Source organism: Cydia pomonella, chromosome 21, assembly GCF_033807575.1.
Source record: "Cydia pomonella isolate Wapato2018A chromosome 21, ilCydPomo1, whole genome shotgun sequence".
Classification (NCBI taxonomy): Eukaryota; Metazoa; Arthropoda; class Insecta; order Lepidoptera; family Tortricidae; genus Cydia; species Cydia pomonella.
The window spans coordinates 14466179-14485705 of record NC_084723.1 but is presented as its reverse complement, the minus strand read 5'-3'; the positions used below and the strand labels follow the sequence as shown (position 1 = coordinate 14485705).

General features: G+C 37.7%; 2 protein-coding genes across 3 annotated transcripts in view; one reads left to right on the top strand and one right to left on the bottom strand.

Annotated features, from left to right (window-relative positions):
* Positions 1 to 19527, bottom strand: part of LOC133529564 (alpha-2 adrenergic receptor) — an 876629-nt gene that overhangs the window by 695052 nt on the left and 162050 nt on the right. For both annotated transcript variants that reach the window (XM_061867306.1, XM_061867307.1), the window contains exon 2: positions 315 to 357. The gene's annotated coding sequence lies outside the window, so the exon portion shown is untranslated. The remainder of the gene's footprint in view (positions 1 to 314; positions 358 to 19527) is intronic.
* LOC133529741 (uncharacterized protein K02A2.6-like) lies at positions 13135 to 17916 on the top strand. Its single transcript, XM_061867541.1, has one exon. The coding sequence runs from the start codon at positions 13306 to 13308 to the stop codon at positions 17482 to 17484; it is 4179 nt and encodes a 1392-aa protein (XP_061723525.1). The 5' UTR covers positions 13135 to 13305; the 3' UTR covers positions 17485 to 17916.

Below are 19527 nucleotides of genomic sequence, written 5' to 3'. Positions count from 1 at the left end.
TTCAAAACATTTCTTTTTTCAAATTTGGGAATTTTCGTATTATTTCCACTCGGAATCACGAGCTCCTTTGATCCTAATAGGAAATTAAAAGTGTCTTAAGGTTTTTTAGTTCCGTTACCATTTTTTATACTTTCCGCAACTTGAACATTATGAACATTTTACTATTCGCTTGAATCCAACATTTTAACAATTCTCATCGGTTTCATATCAAATAGTGGGAATAATTTTATTACTCAAAACTACTTGTTAACTGGCCTATCGCCAGATTCGGCATAACTATGTTTGGGCGTACGCCAGCGAGAAACCTAACTCACCTTAATGCTTCATATTCCCGAATTTACCTCCTCGCTTGTAAACCTGTTGACAAACGTTTTAACATTAGCAAAATGTATGACAACTTCTAAAACATTCACGACAGTGAAGCCTCATTTAAAAACAAATTATTATAAAATAAATAAATAAATAAATAAATAAATATTATAGGACATTATTACACAAATTGACTAAGTCCCACAGTAAGCTCAATAAGGCTTGTATTGAGGGTACTTAGACAACGATATATATAATATATAAATATTTATAAATACTTAAATACATAGAAAACACCCATGACTCTTGACATAAATGCCCTTACCAGGATTTGAACCCGGGACCATCAGCTTCGTAGGCAGGGTCACTACCCACTAGGCCAAACCGGTCGTCAAACCCACCATTATCTGTTGACAACCTCAGATAGCTCGGCTAACTTAGTTACTTTTGTGTGGAAATTTTATTGTTAGTATTAAGTAGGTGTTTTGTTAATTAATATCATAGTACCTGGGCGACCGAGCTTTGCTCGGTTATAACTATTTATTGTAATATGGTGGTGTATAGGTGATAATCTTAACTACATTTTATTACTAAATTAAACTTGTCTAAAACAATAAAAATTAAAAAATTATACATAAACTTGAACATATAAAAAAAAAACAAAAGTTAGTCACCGGGCGAGATTCGAACCCGTAACACTCGTTTAGCAGTCCGCGTCTTAACCCGCTGGACCAGACGGACAGTGGCCGGCAACACGAAATTAGCGACCATATTCTGCGTCGAAAGAAAAACGCATGAAAACTCGAAAACACGCGTTTTCCCAAACATAAGACGAATCTAGATCGATTGTTTACCCCCATAAACCCCCATATACCAAATTTCAGCAAAATTGTTAGAGCCGTTTCCGAGATCCCGGAAATATATATATATATATATATATATATATATATACAAGAATTGCTCGTTTAAAGGTATAAGATTTATATTTATATTAAGCTCTTATTCTGAATCTTAACTTAAATAATGCATGCTGTGATTGCCTTTAAGTGGGGGATCAATTTAAATTATAGTATGTGAATTGTATCTTCTGTTGGTGATCCTAATAAACAAATAAACAAATAAAACTGAAATACACTACCGTCAAAAAGTTTAAGACCTAACAATTTTTTTTGTTTCATTTTCAGGAACACGTTTGGTAACCCATTTGTTTTGCAAGACAACAATCTCAAACATTCGGTAAAGATCTGTAGAGGCTACACAGCCAATAAAGAACAGCAAGGTGTTTTAAAAAACATGATTTGTCCACCACAATACTTAACCTGATCGAGCTTTCATGGGATGAACTCGCCCGTAGGGTCCGAAAACAATGTCCGACATCAGCAAAAAACTCTATGGGAGATACTGCAATATGAGTGGAAAATGCATAAGCCAAAAAACGCCACTACACAAACATGTAGAAAGAAATTGAATGTCAAGATTACTCTGTAGTGGAAAAGCGTCGAGGACTTCTCGATGAGAAACTGTTATTTAATCAATTCTGATTAATAAATTGTTAAACGCTTTATTTTTCGGATTGTAGGTATTTCCAGCAAAGTAGTATTTTCATAAAAAAATCATCAAAATGTTGATTATTTGCATATTCTGTGTTTGGTCTTAAACTTTTTGACGGTAATGTATACGAAAAAGTGCGATTGGATCATAATCTAATCCCCCATCTCCGTTCTTCTACCGTGGGACTAGACGCGGACTTGCGTTTCACCCTTACGTTGCTTGTTACTCCGCTTCTCATTCGCATCTAGCTTTAGCTATATATTTACATGAGAAAAATTAAAAAATAAATTTCATCTCATACAAAAAGCTACACTCCGTCACATTTTTTGGGGTCAAAAAACAAGACAACTAAAATATTTTTTCCCCAGGGAGCATATCCAAGTCATGAACATAATACTTACATCCTGTTACCATTTTTATCCAACTAGTGACGATATTTGTAATGGTGTAAACAATTTGTGTGATCGACATCTGAAAATGAAGAGGTTCCGTAACAAAAAACACAATCTTTATATTTTTAGTGTTAACTTATCCCGTAGTATTACGATTTACAGGTCACAATACAGAGTCGTAGCTACATGTGTGTTGTATCTGAAGGGAACGGGATCGCAAAGGGATTGCAAAGGGCGCGCTGGGGTGACTAATTAAGTGTAGAAGCCGAAGGGATGGTACAATTTAGTTTTCATTTGGCATGGTCTGAAAGTGGGTCGTTGTTGTTCTAAAAAATGTGCAGAAAATAATACGTTTCTGCACAAGAGCATTTTAATATCCAAGTAGGTTTTCTTTATTTATTTTTCTCGATAAACAATTAAACATTGTTTTAAATTAATATTATATACAATTTTTGATATTTAACTCCGTGTTCCATAAATAACGATACTTTTATCTAAATTACTAAATAAACGGTCCCTCAAAAAAACTATAAAAGTTTATACTTAATGATTTTTTTTTATATACACGTGTATTTTACTTTCATAATCGAAATGAAAAGTAGTGTTTAACTCGGGTAGGAACCATTTCTGGCGAGGTAGTTTGGAAGCACACAGCGAAAGCAGTGAGAACGCCAATAGTCCGAGACTAAAATGGTTGGTTTCATCCATTGGTTAAGAGGCTGTCAACACCCAATTTCCTTGAAATTGATGTTACTTAAACAGTTTTTTAAGAAAGACTATTTGTTTTAGTCAAGTAAGAAAAATATATGTTCATATTAATTATATTTCAAAGACCATAGTTGTACTCGATACACGATTGAACGAAATCGGCTCGATAGAAAATAATTGCAAAGATTGGTCTTAAAATCACAATTAAACGGTTTTATGTCTTTATTGTTTTGACTTATGGGACTGCAATTAAAATCACAATTTCAAAACATTTATATCTAAACCGTGGTTGAGTAAAATATTACACTAATAATCCACATTTTTTATTTAAATATTTTTCTTATTATTCCCTTGCCCAGGCCCAGTAACATGCGACAGTGCTATCTCATTTACTCCGATACAAATAGACAGTGTGCGCGCTTTAGGTATTGACAGCCTCTTAACAATCAACAATTTTTTCTGTGAAAAAATTCAAAACGACATATTATCTTTGTATTGGTTTTAAACTTGGGATTATTTTCTGTCACAGAAACACGGCAAGTTAAAAAATAGGCTTGTCAAATAGTATACTAAAATTGAAAATTTTGCGTTTTTAAATATGCTAAATAACATTTTTTGTGCCTAACTGAACTGGCCAATACAAAACTGAATATAATATTGGAATCGTCAACTTTATACTCGTATTTCGCTTCAGCTAGAATTCATTTTTAATACAATCTTCTATCACTGACTACTTTTCTTTGAACAAGCAACTACTCGTAATACTCTTCAAGAAATTCTAACAAACTGAAAAATTAGGTTACGTTGTTTTATCACAGAGTTCTTATGGCCACCCTCCTGTGTCAATCATCAGTCACCCAGTGTTACATATTTATGTGAAGCTTCAGCTCAAATTTGGAAGTGGGTCTAATTACAAGCTTGTAAGTGGCGGGATCGATGGGGCGTTCCAATCAGCAAAAGACGGTAGTTTCGACGGCTAATGATTTATTTTAAACTTGGCGGCTTTATAGAATTTGTAACAGTGCACAAAAAAGGTAACACTGTCCGCGTAAAGGTGCAGACCCACAAGAGTATGCAGGAACAAACACCCTCAGCACGAACGTAACCACCGGGTTCAATTACTAGGTAATCAGTCTCCGAGTATCTCTAGACAGAAAGTACACAGAGCAGCTGATACTTCGTATAACAAACACCCGTGTCACCTATCGAATCTATCCAATAAACAAAAATCAAACTTAGAACTTAACTAATCTACGAAAGACTAACGCCTGCGCGTTCTATCTCGATGCCACCGCCATCTAGTGAGAAATTGGGTAAACTGTCCGTATGTTACAAGTGGGGCTATGTTACAAGCTTTTATTTAGTTTCACCTGTCCCGTTGTCTGTCGGTCTGTACTTAAATCGTGCAAGTTAAATTTGATCCACTTCCCAGTTTCCGATTGAGCTGAAAATTTGCATACAGTGCAATATTATGGTACCATCGAGCTGATCTGATGATGGAGACAAGAGGTGGACATGGGAATTCTGTGATTAAACAACGCAACCTTATTGTGTTTGGGGTTTTTAGAATTGGCTCGATGAGTATTAGTTGCCTGTGGGGCTGTGGAAAAAAAAGTACAGTCAGCGATAAAAGCTGTACCAAAGTACCAAAAATGAAACTTTTGCCAAAAACTTTTTTGCTTGTAAGATTTGAGCTCAACATACATACATAAAAACATTGCAAGGTAAATAAATGTTTGTAAAATAAACGAATCGTAAATATCGATTGGCCTAATATTGCCATAGACCGACACGCGTGGAGGAAAGAGAGAGAGATCTTTGCCCAGCAATGGGACAAAACAGGCTAACCCAAACCCAAATTCATACACCACACCACTACGCCCGCCTACTCCGACAGCGCAAGACCTAACCTAACCTAACCGGTTCTCTCAGCGCGCGCTCAGCGTGCGACTCGGCGCAGAGCAGTACGCGAAGCACGACCATCGTAAACGCTGCTCGCACTGTTAGTGCTTGAGAAAGCAGACCTAGGCTCTCCGAAACATGTCGCGCGTGTGACTAAAAACACGTGAGTGTACACCGTAGAATTAAATAAATAAATAAATAAATATTATAGGACATTATTACACAAATTAACTAAGTCCCACAGTAAGCTCAATAAGGCTTGTATTGAGGGTACTTAGACAACAATATATATAATATATAAATATTTATAAATACTTAAATACATAGAAAACATCCATGACTCAGGAACAAATATCCATGCTCATCACACGAATAAATGCCCTTACCAGGATTTGAACCTGGGACCATCAGCTTCGTAGGCAGGGTCACTACCCACTAGGCCAAACAGGAATTAGTTTTATGTTATAATGTCTCACGACAGTTTAAATTCAATAACAAATAAATTAATAATATATGAAATATCGATACCACATGAGCCCCTCACTATGCCCCGCTCTAATTGCCGCTACCATTTTTGCCCGATCTGCGGACTTGTCACGTGAGCTTGTCGCAGCTCGACTTACAAGCTCTAAATATGTACCTAACTAAATAAGTAAGCATTTGTAACTTAGATGGTTTTTACAAGCTTTTAGTTAACTTGAATTATTCAGGGTGACCTTAGCCATTGGACAAACCCTGAAATCCCACGTAGGGTTACTTCTCAGGAATGCTCTGACGTTAATATTTTTTTAATTAAATAAATTTTTCGAACAAAAGTTATTTGCAATAATCGACAACAAAAACACACTGTGTTAATCTTTGGCAGTGTTTTTGACAATTTGTTCGAAATATTTGATAATGATGACATTTTTCAAAAGTCAGAAGCTTATTAGTGTCATAAATAAAAATAACAATCAAAAAGGTCGAAGAAGGTTCTATACTATTATTTTAGGATATTACCTTCGGAGCTACTAACACATACAGGCTCCTCCAAAGTAAAATATGGTAATTTGTTATTTTATTTGAAACCGCTACACCGGTTGTTATGATACTTTGTACACTGGTTCTAAATACCCTAATGCATATGTACATTTCGGCTTTGTCCAATGGCTAGGGACACACTGTATATATCTATATGTTCGTAGTCATATAAAATAAAACCGGACTCGCCCACCGCATTAGTATTTGCAGTTATAGCGGCAACAGAAATACATCATCTGTGAAAATTTTAACTGACAGACAGACAGACGGACGGACAGCGGAGTCTTATATGAGGTGCTTTTTAAAGATTACTTTTATTTAAGTATTTACGAGTATCAACCAAGTATATATATTTTCTGTTCTCCGGCCGGAAAGCCTGATGAAACTTTTGATGTATGTATGTATGTCACTTTATTGCACATGAACAAGTATAGCATGTTTTTAAGCCTCAAAATTATCCATACAAATACTGTGATAAGACATTAACATTACTAACCTAACCTACATCATAAAAGATCCTACATAATAACAGTATATTTCAAATAAAAGTGCGCGTATACGAGAAATTAAATCGTACCTCTAATTCTTTGAGGGGAGTTAACGTGGCCTGACGAGTAGGCGGTTCGCGGTTCGCTTCCCCGACGATGCCGATCCATAGAATACCTCTCACGGGATGGTGTATAAGAAGCCTTTATAGAATAATCACGATTAACATATTACGAAACGCTAGACGGGTTCGCTGTGCGTAGGCGCTTTTCGGTACATACGGTTTTTCCCGTGTTATCGGCTACGTTCGTAGTACGTAGCTCGCACTGGCAGTGATTGTGTTAATATCATATAATTGCCTTTACAAAGGCGACCAGGACACTGTTTGACCACAGTGACAATTCGCTTTACATTGCTGGTCCAACAAGGAAATATTGAGGTACGATTGTTACACATTTATCGACCCGAGAATGGAGTCCGTAGGATAGTCTATGGCTGCAACTTAGAAAATAGGCCACGACCGCCCCAAAACCGCCATTTCATTCAAACCTAAAGTTTTTTATACAGTTTGTTGTATATAACAGCTTTGCCCCTGTTTTTTTATTTTATTTTATGCTCTTAGAACAGCATTCTGGCCATGATAGCGGATAGGATTGATTGTCCTTATATACTACATTGCTGCAGTGTGCACATCACTAACAATGCTCAAGTAGTGGGGTGATGTGCGCACTGTTGCAATGGAGTATTTATTTATTTGTGTACATAGCCATAGTAATATAAAAACCTTAGATATAAGAATACTAACGTAGATAATAAGATAATGAACTATTATGTTACTAACCATGTATTATGAATCCTTGTTATTTGAAATAAATGATTAATAATAATAATTAGGAAAACTTACGGGTAGAGGTTTTTTTAAATCTTTAATTATTAAAAAAGTGAGGAGTATTAAAAAAATTGTATGAAATCTGGTTTTTGGTCTTAATTTTTACACAAATAAAAACATCGAAAAAAGTCAAATAAAGCGGCATAGCTACGGTTAATATACATCAAAATATGTAGGTAAAACATTTTCCATAATGTTTGTGTAAATAAAAAAGCAGCCGTGGCCTATTCTCTTGCATCTTATATACGTACATTCATTTTTTGACAAACCCTATACTGAATAGTATAATTTTAATGATAAGACCTATATATAAATGGAAATAAATTATTTATATTTGTATGTGTGTTATAACCAGCGGGAGATTGCACAGGATCGAGACAACTGGCGTGTACTTGTGTCGGAGGCCAAGTCTCTGCTCCACTATGTATATTCATGCAGGATCTAGTGTGAGACATCTGTGCCGCGATCACATCCATTAACGTGTGTTAAATGTAGCTGACTCCGTGTCGGAAAGTGGCATGAAAATACAAGCTAAATTATGCAAAATACGACTTTATAATACCGCCGACATCAAAGTTATGTTTACACTATTGGACCTTATTTCTATGCGATAAGGCGAAAAATGTATACATATTTTTGAGACTGTATAAAGACTGGCGCAGATCTTGGAAGTGATTTATTATGACATCTTCGGTTTCTGAACATAAACACAATAATTTAAGAGACTTTTTGCCTAGTCGGTATAATGGTTCTACTATTTTTTTTACAGAGTGTGAATACAAAGAAAAAACATTTTACACAAACAAAAAATAAAACCTTACCGTATGTAGTTTCTACTTTTCTAAGGGACCCCGGGAAGGGAATTGAAATAGCTTTGATGTATCGAGAATTCCCCGAATTCCGGTCGAGAAAAGACACGTTACTTATAAAAGGAATCCACGAATATCGGCAAAATTAGATTAAAAATAATTCCTTTGGTTCAGTAGACGTAGAGTTCGCCAGAGCTCGAATCGTACGAGTCTAAATTTAGAAGTCGAGTTATTTTCCGAAGAACCTCATTTTCTCAAGTCTGCACTTATAACTGAAAATGAGGGGGGGTGTGGACAAAAATGTGTTGAACGATGGGTCCCAAAAACATGAAAAAACGTGAAACAAAATTTAATAAATACTTTCAATGAAAATTATAGCAAACATGATCATATAGTCAAACTTTCGACCCCTAAACTTAAAATGACATGAGGTATATCTAGTGCTGTAATTAGTTAATTTAGCTCCAGTTTATAACGGAATACAACAAAAACAATTGTATCTGAAGCTACATAAACTATAATTACGGCCCGATTCGAAGAATGAAATAGGATAACGATAAGTTCTGGTTTAGATAAGTTCTCATTTAGATATCGTTTGTATGTCGTAAAATTGACAGAAGCAGCTCGATCTGGGCAACCAATGTTGACGTTAGAAATATCGTAGATAGATCTTATTGGGATCACAGCGTAATCGAAATAAACGTCAATTTTGACATGTCGTTTAGCTATCGATCTTTTAAAGATCTTTCCAAGATCTTAAACGTGTCTTAATCATTCTTCAAATCGGGCCGTTACAGCGGTCGCAGCATGGTTTCATTTATATCACTTGTCACTATGCTAGTCATTTTTGCGCTTACATACTTGTAGAACTATTATACCGTTATGACTCGAAGTTTGCGCAGATCCGTCTCCACCAAGTCGCTCCAGCGATACCTGGGGCGTCCGATAGGACGACCTCCTAGGCGACGCAGGTACGCTCTTTTCACAGTCAAGTTTTTCCATTTATAGTCTGCCTCTTTCGCACTCGTGAAATGCTCATATACGTGATGGCTTCTCTTTAGCCCAGTTCAATTATCTTTAAGCGTATTAAAGCTTAATTATAAATCTACCTACTTCTGTATGAAACTGGTTACTGAACCTACATAGTGCGTTATTCTAGGACGGTTCGTTTTGGAACTGAACACTGTCACAGACGTCATGCATATTCGATTAGCCACATATTTAATTTCATGTTACGATACCTGCCGATAACAAACTGCGGCCTAGATACGTGCACACTGCTACAAACATCATATTAAAGTGATAACTATGTAATGTATATAATTTCGACGACCAGTTTGGCCTAGTGGGTAGTGACTCTGCCTACGAAGCCGATGGTCCCGGGTTCAAATCCTGGTAAGGGCATTTATTCGTGTGATGAGCATGGATATTTGTTCCTGGGTCATGGGTTTCTATGTATTTAAGTATTTATAAATATTTATATATTATATATATCGTTGTCTAAGTACCCTCAACACAAGCCTTATTGAGCTTACTGTGGGGCTTAGTCAATTTGTGTAATATGTCCTATAATATTTATTTATTATTATTATTTATTAATATAGCATAAAATTAAAAGGAGAGACAAGGATAGTCAAAATCTCTTTCTATAGAGGCCCAATGAACCCCTAGTGTAAATTTATTCGATAGCGTGACGTGACGTACTCGTTTGCGTTAAGTCTCATTTTGTATGGGATTTTAGAAACAGCGCCAAGCGGGACGTTTTGGAAACTCAAAATCCCGGTTAACTGAAGACGCCATTTCGATTCCGAATCGGCCCCCGGCTTGGTCACTTTTTTCTTTATTATATGACATCTATTTCAATTTAACTGTATCTGTCTTTCTGTTAAATTTAGACGCTTAAACTGCTGAACCAATTAAGATGTAATTTGGTATGGAGATAGTGTGAGCCTCGAGCCTAAATAAATTTAATAAATATTAAGGACATTTTTACACAGATCGACTAACTCCCACGGTAAGCCAAGAAGGCTTGTGTTGTGAGTACTCAGATAACCATATACATCATATATACATACTCAAATGCATAGAAAACATCCATGACTATGATCTATACACAAATAATCTATATATCTTTGCTCAACACACAAATAAATGCCCTTACCGAGATTCGAACCCAGGACCGTCGGCTTCATAGGCAGGGTCACTACCCACTAGACCAGACAGTTCGTTATAGTTTTTATCAATTATAATCATCATTGTTTAGAATATATCTCCACAATTTAAATTTTTTCACTATTATTTAACGTTTACTTTGGATTGGACATTTCATATCGTTAGTATTGACGGCCTTATTAGCTTGACCGTTAAATGGTTCAAAAATTAAAGTTCGTGACTACCATGCAAGTGTGCAGTGTAAGATACTCGTACAGTTTAATATTAGACCTATTTGCGAGCTTCTAAACTACGCAGCAATTTTGGAGGCGGTGTTTACGTGTTCAAAGAAATAAAAACGGCTCTTATGATAATATGGCGGGACAGAAGCTATTTTTAGCAAGAAGCTATAATTTAAATTAGATAGGTAACTTTTCTTAGGTATTCCTCGAATATTAGATAGAGATCTTTGAATTTGAGCTATTATTTTCAATTTAGTTGAAAACCATATTTTTTTATTTAAATATTTTAGAGACTTTCTTACACAACTGACTCCCACAGTAAGCTCAAGAAGGCTTGTGTTGTGGGTACTCAGACAACGATATAATACAAATACTTAAATACTTAGAAAACATCAATGACTCAGGGACATATATATATATATATATATATATATATATATATATATATATATATATCTGTGCTCTTCACACAAATACATTCGAACCCAGGACCATCGGCTTCATAGGCATGTTCACTAGTGTCACCCATGAGGTCAGACAGGTCGTCAATAATAATATTTCGGGACGGACGCAATTTTAAGTAAATAGCTATATATTAAATTACTTATTATTTTTTAGAAATTATTTCTTAGAAATTTCTTGAATATTAGCCCTTAGCTATTTTGAAAACCAACTCAAAACACAAGGTTAAGGAATAAAGCTATTAATAGGATAAATCAGCCACTATTTAATTCAGCTCAGTATAATAACAACTGCCAGATTTTGTCAGGAAGAGTTTAAAATAATATACCTTTAGATTTAAAACTGCTATCAGATCATTTATCTCAACGGAAACTCCGACATTGGCTAATTAATAAATGTTTTTTTTTTTTATGGTAGAGGAGGCAAACGAGCAGACGGATCACCTGATGGTAAGCGATTACCGCCTGATGGTAAGCGAGGGGTTGTTAGTGCGTTGCCGGCCTTTAAGATGGGAGTACGCTCTTTTCTTGAAGGTTTGAAGGTCGTATGGTATATGTATGTTTTCATAAATTAAATTATTTTTTAACAATTGATATACCTAGGTTAGAAATTGACATAGTAAATTTGATTGTGTTTTCTTAATGACTGTGATTTTATTTTATTTTAATTGTAATAATATTAATTTTATTTTAAATGAATTAATCAAAATATTTAAAATTGTATATTTAATTTGCATGTCACCAAAACAGTGAATTGTATTGATCCATGTTATTTTAAGTCCATCTCATTGTTACTGAGCATGATTCTAGCAAATAAAAAATTTTGAACTTTAGATCTTCTTCTTCTTCTTCACTGGCTCAGTGACCCAAACAGGATCTTGGCCTCTGATACAAGAGAGCGCCACTCTGCCCCATCCTGCGCCACTTCACGCTGAACTTTAGATAGTAAAATCTTTTATTTTGTGCTGTGTTCAATTTATTTAAAAACCATAACAAATTATCTGTGTGTGTGTGTGTGTGTGTGTGTGTGTGTGTGTGTGTGTGTGTGTGTGTGTGTGTGATCTGAATCGTTACATTTTTTGTGGCTTTTTTAAACAATTAACAAGAAAATTGCTATCTAACATTCTAAAAACACCACAAATCACTCTAGCTACCCCTCACCTTAAATCCCCAGCCAATAAAGTGAATTACCGATCGATGCCGGGCAAAGGTTAAAGACAATTTAGCTTGAGTGACAGCCCTGCGTTAATCATGTTGAGCACGGTCCGCGTGACACCCCTGACTTAGTATTGAGAGCTCACGGTCTGACTTTGCTTTGGATACGGAGTGAAATTTAAAATGGTTGTTTTTCGGATTTCCTAAAAAAAATTGACCATGATTAATAAAATTAAGAAGTACCTTAATTGGAGACAAAAAATATTCTATAACTATGAAAAAAACCCTTTTTCACCAAACCAATAGTGAAGGCCTTCTTGATTATTCAAAACCTAATGATAAAGTTGCATTTTATTCACATGTTAAAATCAAGATGTAATTTTTTTTGTGTTTCACTCGAAGGCAAAGTTTGTTTAACCCATGTGCCTTGAAACCCGCGTTGCGAACGCTCAAGATTCCACTTCTCGCTACGCTCGTGGTTAAATTTTGAAATCTTTCGCTTGCTCGAGTATCAATATTAGCACGAGCGGTTAAACAACAACTTTGCCTTCTTGTAAAACTAATAACTATTTATTAGTCCAATATCATTCCACTTCAACTGCTCTTGCAGTCGGTATTGACATTAGGATCCCTATAATATTTTTCGACATGCTTATAAAAGATAAAACTGCATTCAACAAAATCTGCGAAATTTTCTGCTGTATTTTTAAATTCAATGGACACTTTTCGCTGTTGATTTACAAGTAGAATTGTGAAAAGTGGAAAACATAAAGAACGACCAACTTCAATTTCATATTTAAATGAACTTTAGCACGAAAATTGTTTCAATGTTAAAAATGCAAGCGAATATTTTATTATTTACCTACCACAATGTCAGTACTATTGCGAAAAGTATGTATTATGAGTATTTTTGGGTAGCTATCATACATACATACATTTATCAGATGAGCGTCGAGTTTATAGCAAATGGTAAAATGCTGAATTGAACGCTATCTCGCCAACATAATGCAATTGCAGTTTGGCGAGGAATATAGTTTTAAGACAATTGTTATGTTCTGTCATGTATGTTGGTAGATGACAGTTGCGAATATACCTTGTTATGGAAAGCGTGTTTCATTACCAGCATTCCAGTATTTCCCCAAAATATTTTACTGGCGACGACGAATACCAAAAATCCGTGCGTGCTACGTATAGTTGTAATAATAGCAAACAAAAGAAAGTGCAAATACGATGTCGGTCGGCAAGATAAGTGAATTTAAAATCCATACGGACGATTGGAGGTTATACATTGAGCGGCTCGAACAATACTTTTTGGTTAATAAAATTGTGGACGATTTAAAGGTTCCCACACTAATAACAGTGATGGGAGCCGAAAGTTATGAACTATTAGTGAGTTTGTGTACCCCAACGAAACCCAGTGAAAAAACATTTAAGGACTTAACCGCCATTATGGAACGGCACTTACAACCGAAACCGAGTGCATTAGCCGAGCGATATAAATTCCGCCATAGGAAGCAGGCTACCAACGAAAGTATAGCGGAGTATGTAGCTATTTTGAAAAGGATGTCGAAGACATGTGAGTTTGGACTTTGGTTGGAAGAGAGCCTCAGGGATCAGCTGGTATGCGGGTTAAGTAGTGAAATGATACGACAGCGGTTATTCGCAGAAGAAAACTTAGATTTTGCCAAAGCGTACAGCTTGGCAGTCAGTTTAGCAGCGGCTGAAAAGGATGCGGCCGTGGTTGAGGGATCGTGCAAAAAGCAGGCTGAGGTCAAGGTGGCCGATTGTCAAGCCATGGCGGGAGCATGGCAGCGTAACGCAAGCGTCGCGACAGGCGATAGGGCGCAGGCTAGCAGCGGGCAATCAGGAGTAAACAGGCAGTTTGGGCAGCGCGCGCATTTCTCGACACGAGGGCAGCAAACGAACGGGCAGCGTACGGGCGCGGCCGCGAGGCAGCCTGCAGCGGCAGGACAGCGCGGGCAGCGACAATGCTCAGTTTGTGGGGGCTCCCACCCGGAAGCGCCGGCGCAGTGCAAATTCGCGCGATATGTGTGCAGAGTGTGTAATCGCGAGGGGCACCTGCAACGTGTTTGCCCTAACGTGACGGGGCATCATAGGGTGGAAGCGATGACAGACATGGACACTGACGACAGCGACGAGGTAATTGTAGTTAGCATGAATCATTTATCAGTGTCTGACTGTAAACCAATAATGATTCCAATTAATGTGCACAATAAATCTTTAAGTATGGAATTAGACACAGGCTGTGCAGTAAGTTGTATAAGTTTGGAATTGTATCAGCGTGAGTTTGCTGATTTAGAATTAAATAAAAGTAATGTAGTGTTAAGATATTATACTGGTGAACTCGTTAAACCGCTAGGAGTAATCAAACAATTAGTTAATTACCGAGATCGGAAGTCATATTTAAATTTATATGTTATCAAAGACGGTATAACGCTTCTTTTAGGTAGACAATGGATAGCGGCCTTGAATATACTTGACTTACCCGGCTATGACGAGTATATGTTAGGGTATGTCAATAGCGAAGATGAAGGCTTTAATATAACGGAATTTAGTTCCAGATTCTCTAAGGTGTTTGAAGACGGTTTGGGCCGGTTCACGGGCGGCCAAGTGAGCATACACCTGCGGCCTGAGGCGCAGCCGGTGTTCCTGCGCGCGCGGCCGCTGGCGTACGCACTGCGCGAGCCGGTAGAGCGCGCGCTGGAGCAGCTGGTGCGTGACGGCGTGCTCACCCCCGTCGACCGCTCCGACTGGGCTACCCCGATCGTCCCCGTGGTGAAGAAAGATGGTAATATTAGAATATGTGCCGACTATAAGTTGACTATAAATAAAGTTCTTGAAGTTGACCGTTATCCACTGCCTAGGGTAGAAGATCTGCTAGTGCGCCTCGACGGCGGAGATCGGTTTAGTAAAATTGACTTATCCCAGGCGTATGCTCAGTTTGAGCTAGATGAGTCCAAGAAAGTCACAGTAATAAATACCCATAAGGGTCTTTTCATGTATAACCGGCTCGTGTACGGATTGTCGTCCAGCCCGGGTATTTTTCAGCGCCGGTTAGAACAGCTGTTTGCAGATTTGCCTCACGTAGGGGTCTTCCTGGACGATATTATTATTACGGGTACGGATACTAGGAGCCATATCGAGAATTTGCATAAAGTCTTTGATAGATTACAATCTTTTGGTTTGCGAGTAAAAAAAGAAAAGTGCGCGTTCTTTCAAAAAACGGTAAATTACTTAGGCCATGTCATTAGCAAGGACGGAGTACAGACATGTCCGGACAAGATTACGGCAATAATAAATACTCCGACTCCTACAAACATAACCGAGTTAAGGGCATTCATAGGCCTCGTTATGTATTATTCGAAATTTGTGGCAAACGTAAGTACAATATTAGCACCTTTATACATGTTACTGAGGGCAGGTGTAAGATTCGAGTGGAATGATGAGTGCCAGGTTGCGTTCGACAGGGTTAAGAGTGCATTATGCTCTAGTAAAGTGTTAGTGCATTACTCGGTATCGCTACCGCTAGTTCTAACTTCAGACGCGAGTAGCGTCGGCGTCGCCGCTGTGATATCGCACCTCACGGCGGAGGGCGAGCGGCCCATTGCTTATGCGTCGCGGGCGCTCACCACAGCGGAGCGCGCGTACGCACAGATCGATCGCGAAGCGTTGGGGATTATTTTTGGTATTAGGAAATTTCACCAATACCTATATGGGAGAAAGTTTATTTTAAGAACGGATCACAAACCGTTGACCCATATATTTGGTAATAAAGTGGGGATACCAGTCATGGCGGCATCACGAATACAGCGCTGGGCCGTTCTTCTGTCAGGATACGACTATGAAATCGAGTACGTTGCGTCAGCTAAAAATTGCGCGGATGCCTTGTCGCGTTTGCCTCAGACCGGCAGAGATCACCAGGCGAGTTCGGAGGTAACTTATGTTAATTTCGTAGAAGATTTTTTACCAGTAACCAATGAAGACGTAAAGAAGACTACAGAAAAAGATATTTTGTTGACTAGAATCATGTCGTATGTGCAATCGGGTTGGCCAACGGGGCAATTGGAAGAAAATCTAAATCCGTTTTATGTTAGGCGTAACGAAATGTATATAGATAGGGGCTGCCTGATGTGGGGATATAGAATGATAATACCGTGTGATTTAAGAGAGATCATATTACAGCAGCTGCATACTAGTCACATGGGCATAGTCAAAACGAAGGCCCTAGCTCGCAGCTACGTGTGGTGGCCGGGTATTGACGCCGACGTGGAGGCGCTGTGCCGGCGCTGCGACACGTGCGCGGCCGAGGCGCCGGCGCCGGCTCGCGCGCAGCCGTCTCCTTGGCCGTACCCACCACGGGTATGGAGTAGACTACATTGTGATTTTTTGGGACCATTTAAAAGCAAGGTTTTTTTTGTCTTAGTTGATGCGGGCTCTAAATGGATCGAGATATTCGAAATGTCACGAACAAACGCGTTATCCGTCATTAAAGTGCTTCGAGAGACGTTCGCGCGTTTCGGGTTACCGGCGGAAATCGTTTCTGATCAAGGGCCACCTTTCACGAGCGTAGAATTCGGGGATTTTTTAAAACGTAACGGAATACGACAGTACTTCTCACCTATTTATCATCAATCGTCTAATGGCGCAGCGGAAGCCGCCGTGAAACTTTGTAAACGCGCCCTAAAGAAGGCGTATCGAGACAAGGTAGATGTAGAAGCCGCCTTACAAACTTATTTGATGGCCTATAGAAATAGTGCACAAAGCACGACCGGGGAAAGCCCAGCGATGCTTTTGATGAGGCACACTCTTAGGACACGTTTAGATTTGTTGCGCGGCGATGGTATTGTTGAACAACGGGTTCACAATGCGCAGGAGCGGCAGGTGCGGGCGGCAGGGGGCGCCACGCGCGCTGTGGCGCGAGGCGACCCGGTCTGGTCGCGTAGCTATACTGGCCAAGACAAGTGGGTAAAGGGCACAGTAGTCGATAAAACGGGCTCCAATAGGTACATAGTGGATAACGGTCAGGGAGGTTTCATACACCGGCATATTGATCAAATTAGACGTCGGACGAGATTTTCTAATATTACTTGGCCAAACACGAATGAAGGCCGAGATCAATCCCATCAGATGCACGAGGGTGCGGTCGCAGCGGTGGGCGGCGGCGAGGACGTAAGTCCAGTGGTAGGTGTGGTGTCGGATGATGGTGCCCGCGAGGTCGGATCGGAGGAAGTTGTCGGACAGGCGATAAGTTCTCCCGAGCAAATTGCAATTAATCCCTCGCCGACTATTTCTCATCATTCAACGCCGCCACCCCCAGTTCAACAGCCAATGGTGCTTAGGCCCCTGCCTCATCGCATTAGAGGAATACGTCAATTAGAGATAGATTAAGAAAAATAGTTTGATAGTTTATTAGTTGTAATGGCAGTCAACAGGTCGGATAAGGTCTTACATTCACATAACTTATCAACACTTAGATGTAGGCGGCCAATATAAGGCAGATCCCGCATAAGTGGTAACTGTAAATATTATAATAATAAGATATCAGACCTACCCCTGTATGCTGCCAAGTTGTTTACCATGTACACGGTTTAAACCTTATTGGCCTAGATATAAGTCTCAAAATGTCTTCATAAACATTCAAATGTTGCCTTTTGAAAGTTCCTACAATTAGTTACCTGATTCTGGTTTAGTGATGTTAGTTATTTTATTACTATAGCATGTAGTTACCTATATCATAGTTTTGATACACCGTTGATATTTAGTGTGGAGGTGTCATGTATGTTGGTAGATGACAGTTGCGAATATACCTTGTTATGGAAAGCGTGTTTCATTACCAGCATTCCAGTATTTCCCCAAAATATTTTACTCATCATAATACATAAGTTTAAAAAATGTTAAAGTATATAAATTTACATATAAAAGTACAAAAACACATAAAAAGTTTACTTCTTCATTCTTATTTAATCAGAAAAAAAAAACTTTAAAAGGAAACCCTTAATAAGGCAGTCACAATTGTCACATATTACACAAAATTGAATTAATTCCACCATATCAAAATAAAATGTAGATCTTGATATTAATCTATTTATTTAAGGTCAGATTTTTAATAGTTATTTTCGTCACACCATCAATGCTATAATTGAAGAAATACATTAGTTGTACTTAAATTATAGATATATAAAGTCATTGAAATTTTTTAACGAGCCGTGCAGAAAAATCAAAATTCCCAAAGGGATGTAAGTTTGGAACCTACCGACAACGCCAGTGCGATGTACGTTCGAGTTCACAATCTTTACAAACTACGTCCTAAACACATTTACACGACCTTATTGTCAGTATGTTAAAGGAATGTTAATATATTTTTAAAACGATGGCTCGTGAACTCGACTGTACAATAAGGTTTATAAATAGGCTGTTAAGGATGCAATGTAATATGCAATGGTAAAATATCTTACTTGAAAGTTACTCTGTATGATGCTTAAAAAAGTGCATGGTTTATATAGATTCAAGGAAAATAAAATATGGCAATAAAAATAGAAACTAATTTATACTATTTGGATCATATACAAGAAGAAAACAAAAAGCTATATTTCGGTTCTAAAAAGTTAATTTTCTTAAACCTAGATTTTGCTTACATAGATATAAGTCACCTCGACATACTTTAGGTCTGTTTCAACATTATCTTTCGGCCTTGAACCAATTTTCTATTGTACTACTTTTACCTACTCATTACTAATTACATAATTTAGATATCATATTAACTTAGACCAACCGATACTATACAATATTTGTTTGTAATTATGCTTTCTCATAAAATACTAAACGTAGGAAAATTATTTAAATTCTTAGAATAAATCATGAATAGTAAATTTATTTACTTTTAAACGACTCAACATCCGATCTGGTTTTTCTTATTTCAAAATAACTTACTATCCCCAGTAGTCAACACAATCCAAATTGTCCCCTCGCAATTAATACAGTTTGAGACTAGGTCAATTTAAAGCTGAAGGTAGTATGTCACTATTACATTACAGATAGTTAGGCCAGCTCCTAGATTAGAAGTTAAATTGCAGTTAAATAAGGTATTATAATAGTTGCAAGTTAAAGTCGCTTAAGCTTTTTCTTGATAAAAGCTTCTATATACTAGAGAATAAAAAAAGGTATTAAGATATTAGGACGTTGAAGGCGTCTAAGTCCTTTTAAGATTTGACGTTGAATATATTCGAGAAACTTCCTGGCGCGTTTGCAATTGTAATCCAATTGGCCACCAGTGGCAAACTTTGGGATTCCGATTAAGCTGAACATTGTGCCTTGTTTATGGGGTGTATCTATATATACTTAAAATAGTATTACAGACTTGCACACGATCTGAACTAGCAGGCTGAAAAACAAAAACATTTACGAGAATCAAGTGACTGATTGACCCGTTCG

Bases quoted from the DNA above. Each gene is read 5' to 3' on its own strand.
- LOC133529741 (XM_061867541.1), top strand. From the start codon at position 13,306: ATGTCGGTCGGCAAGATAAGTGAATTTAAAATCCATACGGACGATTGG.